The sequence below is a fragment of the Phocoena sinus genome, chromosome 3 (assembly GCF_008692025.1).
Source record: "Phocoena sinus isolate mPhoSin1 chromosome 3, mPhoSin1.pri, whole genome shotgun sequence".
Classification (NCBI taxonomy): domain Eukaryota; kingdom Metazoa; phylum Chordata; class Mammalia; order Artiodactyla; family Phocoenidae; genus Phocoena; species Phocoena sinus.
In genome coordinates this window covers 144,382,675-144,395,137 of record NC_045765.1, presented here as the reverse complement: position 1 = coordinate 144,395,137, position 12,463 = coordinate 144,382,675, and the positions used below count along the sequence as shown (strand labels likewise).

The following is a 12,463-nucleotide window of genomic DNA, read 5'->3' as shown; positions in this document are numbered from 1 at the left end:
GGCTTTACAGATCAAAAGAGGGGTCTAAATCTTCTTCTTTGCCACCTCCGTACCTTTGCTCTTGCTATCCCCTCCACCTGGAGTATGCGTCAGCTCATCTGGAAAGGTTCAAGGGCTCCCCAGTACCCAAGGCCTATTTCAACCGCCAGATCATTCACGAAGCTTCCCCCGACCCACGGAGCATTCCCGCAACTGGGCCCCATTTACATCCAGATCCTCTCCGGCAAGGCTGAGCACCATCACATGCACCTGTGCATTTACTCGGCAAACATTCATCCAGCACCTCTGGGGATAAAGCAAGTAAAATAAAGACTACAGCAAATGGTGATAGACACTATGGGGAATAAAGAATAGAGGGGAAAATATAGGAGTCTGGGTGGGAGTTGCAGTGTTAAATAGAATGGTCACAGAAGGTCTCTCCGTGAAAAGACATGGAAGCAGAGGCCCAGCGTGGTGAGGGAGAGGGCCTTGCAGATAGACCCCTGGAGGAAGCGCATTTTAAGTGAAGACAGCAGTAAGTGCAAAATCTCTCAAGTGGGGTCATGCCCGGTGGACCCTAAGGAACGGCAAGTCAGCCAGTGTAGTTGGGGAGGATTGAGCTGGAGGAGAGTAGCAGGCAAGGATAGTGAGGGGGAGAGGGCTCCGAGGGGCCCTGGAGGGGCGTTGGCTTTGTGTCAAGAGATGAGATGAGAAGTCGTCGGGGCAGGGTCGTTTGATTTAAAATGTGCCCCCATACAGGACAGACTGTAGGGGGCAAAGGAGGGAAGTAAGGAGAACTAGTAATTCAGGCAGCGGGTGGTTTATCTATTGAATCTTACTGCTGTTATTCCTACCTTGAGTTGGGGATGACTTGTTACCCATCTTTATGTCCTCCAAAGTAGCAAGTGCTCAGTAATGCACACAGCAAATACTCTATCAGTGTTTGTGAACATGGCAGGGAAAGAAGGGGAGAAAGAGACGAAGAGAGAAGGAAGGGAGGGACTCCCGTCACCAAGGTAGAGAGGAGGAGAGCAGACATTCCAGAGGCAGAGACAACAGCAGGTTCAGGAGGCCTGACCCAGCCAGAAAGACCAGGGAAAGGAAGTATGTGCTACAATGGTTGCCATAGCAACAGACAGCTCTCTGGGTGGGTAGCAGCCAAGCCAGCTAGCACAGGAAGACACTGCATCCCTTCTGTCCCTGACCCGGTGGGTCATTCACCGGGAGCTAGTGCCCATCCAGGAAGCAGCTCCCCTGGAGTACTTCTCTCAAGAGCTCTTTTAAAGCCCAAGGACACTGCGCAGGAACTGCCCCATGACCACTGCACAACAGAGATGAAACCGTGGTTGGGCAGGGATGGGTGCAGGTCTGTCACACACCACACACACAGGACTACTCCTGGCTGGGAGTGAACCATAGGAACTTTTGAAATACAGGGTCCACCCACCTTCCTCATTCTTGCCTACTCCTATAGCCCTCACCATCCTGCCTCCAATTATGCCGCCCCCTTTCTGTGCCCTTTCCAACTGTATTCTAGTTCCCTGGGCAACTTTATCCCAGGAAGGTAAAATAAGCCTGCTCAGAAATAACACCTCCAATAGATCTATATTCACTCCCAAGACATTTAACGGGATCTCGGCTTTTGCTTTCCAAAAAACTGGAAATCGCCCTGATACTTCATTCTTTCTGAGTCTATATCTGCTACTCACACTGTTTTATTCACCGTGGCACAGACCTCCTGTTAAAACCCACGGCTTTCTGGGTAATTTAAAAGAAGCTCAAGAGCAAAGCGCTCAGGAGCAGGCACTAGTCATCGTGAAGCTTCAAATAAGTTGATATTTGAGAAAATGGTTCACCCTGACCTGTGGAGTCTGGGGTTGTGATATTGGAAGTTAATAAATTATGAGCTTGAACCTCCCACATTTTGAGAGTCTTGTTAAAGCATCTTGACAGAGATGGTTTGAGGCCTTGGGTTTCGAAAATCTTAAATGTAAATGTGCATCCCATTCTGCTCTTTGATGCTTTCCTCACATTAGTCCTAAGGACTGATCTTCTGTTCTACCTTCTGAGATGTGGGACTAAACAGACTGAATGGCAGAAATGCACGGTCAGGCACCACTCCAGGGGCACGTTTGCTGGGAGTCCTCAAGGGCCGTCTCTGAGAGTGTGACATAGTGCTTGCTAGCGCCACAATCTGCCCCGCTGCTTGGAAGATAATGTGACTCACACAGAGTTTTGATGCCACTAATTATTGCTCATTCAGAAGCCCTGGCTTTTCTCCAAACCAGCATCCCTGGTTTTGTTCATCCACCCACATTCACAGTCGTGGTCTTTCAGAGCGTCTGTTGGGTGCCCCCTCTTGCGTACACCGTGCAGTCCCGCCAGGATGCTGAACTGGCTCCTTTGGTCCTGATCTTGGCCTCCCTCTTCTCCCTCCCCTCCCACTGAACCACTAAGTCTATTCTGTTCCAGCCCCCTAGAGAGCAAAAATAGCAAACATTTATAAAGCATCCTCTGATATAACAAGTTAAGGATTCTTCACTCAAATGTTTAAATTGTTATCTTTTGACTAAAATAAAAAATCTATTTATCCCATGATGATTATAGCAAGTCTTTGAGAAGTTGGGCCCTCTGTAGTTATGGAAATAGTGCAGAGAGAGCAGGTTCCTTCTCTGTTCAATTTTGGTATTGCCTGCTTATCCAGCCCAGCTAGTCATGTGCTCACCCACAGGTTCTGTCTCTGTCTTCTCCGCGTAGCACCTGCGCTGCCCTCTGAATAGAAATTCATTCATCCTTCAGTCATTCAGCAAGATGTTCTACATCTCAGCTATGTTCATTTCAGCACAGCAAATATTCTATCGCCCCGGGGGGATTATTGACGGGTAGCCAGTGTGATGATTCCCAGGCTTCTTAGATGGAGACAAAAAAGCTAGTTTCACATTTCTGCCAAGTAGTATTTCAACTGTTTAAAATGGAGAAGAGGCTGGATGAATAGATAGATAGATAGATAGATAGATAGATAGATAGATAGATAGGTAGATGATAGATATCTGTACTTAATTCCAAAAACTTCACCTGCTAGAGCATTCTCCCCCCACCCTCCAAGATTAGATTAAATTCCCAATTTACCAAAGGATATGGAAACCCAACTAAAGCAAGGTGACCACACAGAGCTAGAGCAAATACAACCTGTCTCTACTGCACTACCCTCAGCCCCTGCAAATCCCTCAGAGGGGCTTATGACAACCAGAGGCTTAATTCTGTGCTGTGTTATAATCCTTTTACCCGTGGGACTTACGTGGCTCTTTGGAAAGAACTTGCGCGATCTATGTACTTACTGCTTCTGCTGACTTGAGCATTTACAGGTATTGGCACCCTGCTCTAATTTAAGCCTAAATTAGCATTTTTCCTTCATCGGAATAAAGGAGAATCAGCCCTCAGGTGTTCTCTGACACTGGACCAGTCAACATTCTGAAAATGCCCATTTTCCTATGGCAAATCATTGAATATCTATGACCTCATCATCAGAAACACACACACACATTTATAACAGTAAATACAGTAAGTACAAATCTACTGTAAAGAATTTGAAAAATACAAAACAAAGTGAAAAAGAAATCGGCTGTTTGACCAATCAGAGGTAACTACTTTCAATTCTTTAATGTATCTGTTTCTCTTTTTTTCATTTCTAAGTATAGCTATATACGAAAATGAGGATCCTGGTATATTTATGTTTTGTGTTCTGTTTCCCTTCTGCACTCATCCCATGAGCGTTTTCTCATGTCACTCAGTATCCTTCTAAACCAAAATGTTCACAGCAGCATAGAATCCTGCCACAGACCGACACTATCACTGATGTCACCATTCCCCATTTTTGGAGCCATAGGTTTTCTATTTGTGCTGTAAGTAACACGGAATGAACATCCCTATACAAAAGTCTTTGTGTACATGAATAGTTCTTTAGGATCAATTCCTAGATCAATAATTATGGCATCAAAGGGTAGGCATATTTTTCAGGCTTTTGATACGTAAGAAATTACATCAGAAACAATTTACTTTCCCATGCTCAGAATGCCGGTGTCTGAGTTCATGGCTCTTGGCCAAGTGTCAATGAACAGCAATAAGAATCCCAATCTGTCCGTATTCAATTTGTTTTCTATTTTCCCTTCTGGATGTTTAGCCGGGTTTAACCTCCAGTGTCCAAACAAACATTCCCAAAGCTTCTTAGAATCTGTCAAGCTTGAGAAATTAACTTGCCCACAACCTCTCGACTGCAGGCAATTTCCAAAGCAAATCCTGTTCAGAAATCTAGCTTCACGTATAAAACAGTGGTTACACAGATTCATTCCACTGTCCTTTCACTGAGGAATGCAGTGTATCTGGCAGGGTAGTGAGCAGAAGCCTGTACGGAGGTGAGTAAGACGCCCCTACACTGAGACCTCTGTCAACTACCAGCAGAACTGGTCCGGGATTTCAACATGATTTCCAGTGCAGCCAGCATATTCTATCTCTAGATTTTGTTTAGCTAGTTTTCAGTAGGCACTGTCATCCCAGGGCATAAAAAGTGCGGGACCAAACTGGTGTTTTCTAAGTATCTCTATTCCTGGAAAGACTTCATGCTCTCTTCATTGAATCGCACAGACCTCCTCCTTTACTGATATGAGTCCCATTGAGGAATATCCTGAACTTGAGGACAATTTTATAAGTGAAGAAAGGGAATTACAAGAGGAAGGGGAGGAAAAGGAAGAAGAAATCTCTGAAAATGCGAACACGGAAATGATTTCCATGGAAACACTACTCAAAGTGTTCCGAGGAGCAAACGAAGCGCAGGACGCTAACAGATTTGCCAGCCACCAAAAGACAGAGAACGTGTATTCAGAGGTTAGTTAGATTATTTCATAAAAGGGGCAACCTGTACCCAAGAAAAGTTTCCCTCAATTTTGAGCCTATGTTCATAGAATTTCTCCCCACATGTATCATCATATAGAAATTATGATGATTCCTTTCAAAAACAAAAATTTTAACATCATCAGGATTGTAAAGTTAATCAACTTTCTTTATTTTTTCCTTTTAAGAACTTCATAAAAGTATTTCAGGACCTAGGTTCCAAGAATCTGGAGCCAATTGAAGTTGCTGTTCTTCTGAAGCATCCTTTTATTCAAGATCTGATTTCAAGTTATCCAGACTATAAAATCCCTGTGAGTATTACCCCAAGGTCCTAATACAGTCTTAATTTGGTTGAGTTCAGGTTCAGGGCTTGGTGGGATGTCACAAATGTGGAGGGGCAGAAGGAAGGAAGAAGCTGAACTAGGCTGGAACAGGGTCTGAGGAAGCTAAACTGGTAATGGTGTCAGGCCAGAAAGGCCAGCCCTCAATACCCAAATGGTAGCAAGTTCAGACAGAGTAGAGCTGACTATCAGTACATCGGTACCGTGATAGGACCATCAGTGTATGGATAATACTATTAGTACTACAGATAGGACCACCAGTACTAGGGATAGTACCATGGAGCTGCCCCATCGGGACTCTGAGGACTTGGGTCTACCACAGAAGGCTGGAGGTAGGTGGCTGTTAAAGTTGGGTGGGTGGCCGTATTCATGTTCTGCATTATTCCAGCCATCGAATGGCCCTGGCTTATGATTGAAGAGTATGGAAAATAGAGTCCCCCTGCCGAAGAGAACTAAGGGGACCATGATCCCCAACCAAGTGCTGATTTGTTCACCGTACTCTAATCACGGTACACATCGTCTCTGTAGCTCATGCAGTGACAGTGCTTATGAAGGAATGTGTGAGAGTTCCCTCAGAGAAACTGTTCAAGATGGGAAAACTGAGGACAAAACCTAAAGAGACCGGACCAAGTCAGCAGAACACAGGAAGGAAGAGAGGAAGAGCTGTGTCTCAGAGCTACCTTAACCACGCACAGCTCAAACACACGTGCTGCATGGGCACCCACCGGGCAAGTCCCGGGTCCCCAGCAGTAAGAGCTACAGAAAGCAGGGGGTGACCCCCTTTCAGAGTGCGGCAGGTTGCTACAACCCTCTCACAAGCTTCACACACTTAACAGCGTGACGTCTTCCTATTTGCCTCCTGTTAGTCGTTTATTGGACTACAAAGAGTTTGCTGAGTTTAAGATAAAAACCGCTTTCACTTTGGTAAGATGCAAGTGATCTAAGAGGCGTTTCTCCTGACCCCTCAGTGATAACCTGCTATGCCCGGAACTCAGTCTATCCAGACTTAAATATCTTTGTACCTACATTTATTTGTTCTAAATTGATGATCCTTTTTACATTTTATTACTTCTGTTGGCAATAATTGAAATTGATTTCTAACCAGCTGGCAGACACTAGGCACTTTCAGTAGTGAAGTATGATGACAGCATTTAAGAACATAGCTTCTGGAATCATAAAGTCATGGGACTGAATCTCGGATCCACCACTCACTAGATACCTGACCTTAACTTTCTCTTGACCCGGGCTTTCTCACCTGTTAAATGGGGATAACACCCATTCCTAATTCAAAGGGTTGTGGAAAGGATTAAAGGAGATGGTGCCTCTAAAGCACGGGGCACAGTATCTGACACATGGCAAGTACTACAGAAACGATGGCTGTTGGGATATCCATTCAATACTGAGCACTTACCACTGAGGCTGGTAAAATAAGTTTCCATGGGAGACAGCAACATGAGTACCAAACTCAGTTGCTGCTCCCAGGCAAATTCCACTTCTGTCTGCAACAGAATGTTTACTCACAGGAATTAAATCAATAACAGAATGATAGAAGGTAAACCACACCCAAGTGCAAAATTACAGGAATTCAAAGCATAGGACTTTTTGTGCTAGAAACTGAGTCTTCAAAGATGGCTGGAGTCTAAGAAAGTTAAGAGGGTGGGGAGAGAAGGTCTATGTGGATTTTGCTGTAGGGGTGGAGAGGAGACCACATCCTGGGTGGAAAGAGAGGCCCGGGGGAAGGCGTGGAAGCCGGGCAGCGTGGAGGAGTGGAACCCCACTGGTTGAAGAGCAGACAGCAGGCTGTGAAGGGCTTGGAGTGATCCCATTGAATTAGTAAGATCAGGCCAGATTGCAAAGAACCCAGACATCACGTGGGGAAATAGAGTTTCAATCTGAAAAGCGATGGAGAATGGCTGTGCTTCTGAGCAGGGGCATGATGTGATGTGAATTTCTTCATCCCTAAGTGTTTCTTTGCCTCTTAAGCATATCATATCATTATGTCTCTACATTTAACAGACCTCTTTTTTAAATTATTTATGTCTCTTTATTTAAACAGGCCCAAAATATTTGGAAATGTGGTTGGTAATGTTCTAAGTCATTGTACTCATACATCCCACAAGCATTTACTCTTCACATTGAGACAGATATGTCACAGGTCCCTTTTCGGCATCTCATACTCCATACTTGCATTAATAAAGACCCGCTTTCTTCCCCGCTTAGGATGAGGGAATAAGTCAGTATGACCCTGGAATTAGTGGGAACAGAGCACATCAGAGCTAGACAAAGGGTGGAGAGAAGTGGGTGGGTGGGTGTCACAGAAAGGATGGACAGCAGTCTGCCAGCTGTGGGTGTCTCCCTGCTTTTGCCTTCCCCTGGGCAACCGTCATTCTGTGTGAGATGTGTTCCATCCATCCATCACTTGAGACTGCATTTCATCCTACACATTCTGTTCCACATTTCAGGGAACAGCCCTCCTATTTTAAGCCAGTAAAATAATTTTCAAATCCTTAGAATTATATATAATAGGGTTTATCTTACATTACCAAGAACAATTAGGACCCTAAAATGATGCCACGCTTATTTCTTCCTATAATGGGAGAAGAACTCCCTACAAAGTCAGGACGATTTGGGGAACATTCTTACTTCTGGAGACTTTAGAATGACTTAATATGATTGACTTGCAGAGAAGATTCTATTGACACTTTCCTGAAAAAAGAAACCCACCAACAGATGACTGACTGCCTTCGAAGGCAAGTCCCCTGAAGATGTGTTCTGACGCCCAGGGAAAGCTGAAGTCCACAGGGCTCTTGTTAGTTTGCATATTCCCCTCATTTTGGAAGGAGTTTTATCAACTTGCACCCCAGCTGAAGCACTCCTGACGTTTTTGAGCAGCACAGGACCGACTCCGTTGTGGCAGGATGTCTGATATTCTGGGCTGCAGCCCACTATATTCCAGGAGCACCTTGATGCATTGGTGACCAAAATGACCTCTGCACATTCCCCAAATCCTCTCCAGTGCACAGACTCCTCTGGCTGAGAGCCCCCCAGCTGGAGGGTATCTGACCTTCCATGAACCAGCCTCATAGCTCGGGTACCACCTGATACTCTAACAGTAGAAAAAGAGCTCATCAGTCTGTCTGTCTGTCTGTCCGATGGTTCATTCCTTCATTGCCAAGGTGCTTCTGCTGAGTCAGCTTCTTCAACCCTCCCCATCCTGGTCCTTTGCATCTCCTCCCTGTCGCTCCACCCTGGAATCTCATGAGAGGGCGATGGACCACCCGCTATCATCTAATCCGGACTCTTTCATCTGATTGTGACCCAAGGAGAGCTGAGCCTTGGACCTGAAAAGCCTAACTGTGATGTTCGAAAAGGAAAGAGGTTCCCTTTCCAGTAAGGTGCTCTATTCTCATTTTCACTAAGCAAATAAAGAAAAGAAAGAAAGGAAAAGAAAAAAAAAAAAATCTCTGAAGACTCAGTTACCAACACTCTCATCCTGTCATTTTTTTGCTCCAGATATCCATGTACAAGTAAATAGATCACATTTTTAAAATGAACTTTAACCACAGTGATGTTATTTGAAGATCTTTCAAGATAAGTAGAGCAAAAACTAGAGTGTGGTTTTTCAGGTTAAAATGTTGTTTGCTGCTATAAATAGTGGGAAGTGAAGGTTGTCGCCTAACAGCTCTGTGTTTACAAGGTTCATGTTTGGAAGCAACACGCATTTTAAATACATGTGGAAAAAAAAGCGTGTGTAATTATTTTGATACGTTGTATTTTTTGCTCCTTCTGGTGGGTGGCCTGGCTTTGTGGTTAGGAGAGCAGAGTCAGAGACCATGCTGACTGGGTTCACACTTACGAACTGTGTGACCTTGGGCAAGTGACCTCGTAGTGCCTTGGTTTCCCCATCTGTAAAATAGGGTTAATTATCAACCATACTTCACAGGGTCCTTGTATGGATGAAATGACTTAATCCATATAAAATGCTTAGCTCCGTGCTTGGTAGGTAGAAAGCACTCGATACATAGTAATTATTATTACTATAATTATTACTGCTGGTCTGCTGGTTGTTGCAGTTCACAGGAAATATTTCTGAGCCGTGCAAAATTGTACATGGATGAGCTAAAAAGCTGGCATTTCAACTCCTGAATTTAGTGTCTGCTCTTTGGAAAGAAAGGAGGCTTTCACTGGTGCAGTGCCATGATGACAGAGGGTCCAAACCAAAGTCCCAGGAAGCCCCATGTGGTCAATTCCTATGCAGAAGATCCAGATTTTGTGTTGGATTTTATAATTATTTAATCTAAAACCACTTATTTAACTTTAGTTTCATAGATCTTTTACAGAGAGGTTATTTTCAAGGAGCGTTCCTAAATTGTTAAGAAAATGCTTTGGTTAAATGTAACAAGATCAATGAGGACACTGTCGCTGGGTGGTTAGTGCGGAAAGTCAATTAATTTCCTCTGATGAATAGATTTACAAGTATAAGTGGACATTGGACTTTTCTATACTAATCCAGCCAGTGTAGTTTCTTGTGATGCAAACATATGCTGAATCAATGTAGATTTCTTTTAACAAGCCTGTACGTCAAGCATACAGCCTTAAAATTAAGGGTTCCATTCACTAGGAGATAAAAATAAATCTTTTCATGTTAGAATCATAATGTCACAGGAGAATCTCTTAGAAACAGATGCATCAGGACCCAATTATGTGAGGGCAAAATACCTATAAATATAAATGTAACTGGAAGGGACACAGTCTTCAAGGTATCTGACATTAAGGTATACTCCAACCATCTCCTTTATGTTTATAACAAAACATGATGGCTGCTTCGGCGCTTTGTGTTTTCAAGGCACCCATGTCAATCATTTCTAGACTCTCTCAGGCTTTTCTCCACTAACTGCTACTTAAAACTATGGCCCCTGATTTCAGCTCTAAGTCTAGACAATCTGATTTAAATACTAGAGTTTATAATTTTCCCCCTTGCCCTGGAGTGTCAAGTAATCACAGGACAGCTCATTCCTTAATCCCCAAGTTAACAGTCCCTAGTCAGCATTAGCCATTTGCAAACAATATACTATGCAAAGAAGACATGTTAGTAAGAACTGTGGAGGGTAGGACCAGAATGGTCAAGGGCGAGCAGCTGTTCTTTTTCGCTTAGCTCACCTAAGATTGACCTTTGGCTGTAGGAGATCTGTATATTCAAAGAACAAGCTCCTTCAAGAAAATGATTCACTATGGTTCCTGGCAGTGACTGGTACAGCGATGGTGCATCCCTCATTAGGGGTCCATTCAGATGCTGAACTAACTAATGTTTTCATGAGTGAAATGACTACGGTCAGATAGAAACCTCTGGGGCTTCGCTGGTGGCACAGTGGTTGGGAGTCCGCCTGCAAGTGCTAGGGGAGGCGGGTTCGATCCCTGGCCCCGGAGGATCCCACATGCCGCAGAGCAGCTGGGCCTGCGATCTGGAGCCCGTGAGCCACAAGTACTGAAGCCCGAGCACCACGGCTGCTGAAACCCGCGTGCCTGGAACCTGTGCTCTGCGGCGGGAGGGGCCACGACAATGAGAAGCCCGCGTCCCACAGGGAGGAGTGGCCCCAGCTCGCCGCAGCTGGAGAGGGCCCGCTCAAAGCAGCGGGGACCCAGCACAGCCAAAAATAAATAAATTAATTAATTAATTAAAAAAAAAAAGAAACCTTTGGAACTCAGCTCTGAAGAAAAGAAACATATTCTTAAAGCACTTTCCTAAAAAAAAAAAAAATTAAAAAACTAGAAACTGCATAAATATAATTCTACATTTTTCACACGTGCTTATACCCCTTCTACATTGTGATAATGTCTTAAATTTATTTTACAAACACTGTGATTTATTATTTTTTTTGTGGAGCACAGGCTCCGGACGCGCAGGCCCAGCGGCCATGGCTCACAGGCCTAGCTGCTCCGCGGCATGTGGGATCTTCCCGGACCGGGGCACAAACCCGTGTCCCCTGCATCGGCAGGCGGACTCTCGACCACTGCGCCACCAGGGAAGACCCAAACATCTGTGATTTAAAATGTAACATAGCTGGGTATTTTAAGTGGACAAAAAACAGATCATTCAATCTCTAATGTTTAAAAAAAACAGAAATGAGATAGTCCCCCCACCCTCAAAATAATCTGCTGTTCTAAAATTCTACAAATCTGTAGACATGATTAATTTGGCATTAGACTTTTCCTTTAATAGAAGGTGGATACTGGTTTTTATTGATTGATAGGGAAATAATGTTTTGCCTTTCCCATTATTGACAAACTCTGCTTTTACAAATGTTATTTAATCTGATATGACACCTCTGTTATTAGATGAGGAAATGGAACCTCCAAGATCTTTGCTATCTTTCCAAGGGCACAACTAGTAAGTTGCAAGGCAGGATTCAAGCTAAATAGAGAACAATTTTCTCAAAGGAAAAAGTAAAAACAACTTACTGTTTAATCACTGCCACATATTAGGTGATCATTCATTCTAACTCATTTACTAATATTCGTGACTTCTCTTTGAATCTCTTCTCTTAGGATGTTAAAATAATTCTCCAAAGGAGTGAGCATGTACCAGGAAGTGATGAAGAGAGGTCTCCTTCCAGACTCACAGAGGAAAAGAAATGAAGACAAGAGAGCGGCAATGAATCTTCCAGACATCAAGCGTAAACATGGTGTGTGTTGTATACATTATCATCATAAGTGTAGAAATGACGCCTACCAGGCTATGAGGGGCACGGAAAAGGGAGTCTTCCTTAACTTGCAGAATATTCTGTAATAAACTTTAAATTTCCAAGCAAAAATCCGAAGTAAGAAGGAGTGCATTTTGAAGTGATTCTGAAAATAAAAGGCACCAGAACAATATAAACATACACATTAAGTCATGAACAGTCCCGGTGAGAAGTATCTACATTAGGCAGATACAGTGAAAATTCCCCCAAAGCTCCACGTCAGGGCAGCATGGCTGCATACAGTTTGTTGTTCTCGCTCCATAAAATTCCAAGGTGTATCTCACTAGCCAAGGAGAAGGCAGCGTTATCAGCTGCTGTTACAGTCATGATCCTATTATCTATTCATAATTCTTTATTAATAGAATATGTTTCTTGTATAGATAGAGGTACAATTATAGCACTTGTATAAATTAGTGGTTCAAATTCAGTGATACTTATCTGAAGAAAGTGATTTTGTTCTTGTTGTTATCGTTGCATTTTTAAGTGAGCACTGATGTATTTTCAGTGGCTGGGCCT

At 43.6% G+C, this 12,463-nt stretch overlaps 1 protein-coding gene across 1 annotated transcript in view; it reads left to right on the top strand.

The window, feature by feature from the left end:
• The window catches only part of SPEF2 (sperm flagellar 2), a 171,259-nt gene extending 159,379 nt beyond the window's left edge, over positions 1 to 11,880 (top strand). Inside the window, 3 exon segments of the mRNA XM_032629118.1 lie at positions 4,621 to 4,860; positions 5,055 to 5,177; positions 11,754 to 11,880. Of these exon segments, the coding sequence (XP_032485009.1) occupies positions 4,621 to 4,860; positions 5,055 to 5,177; positions 11,754 to 11,843 (453 nt within the window). The 3' untranslated portion in view covers positions 11,844 to 11,880.
• Positions 11,881 to 12,463: the final 583 nt, after the last annotated feature.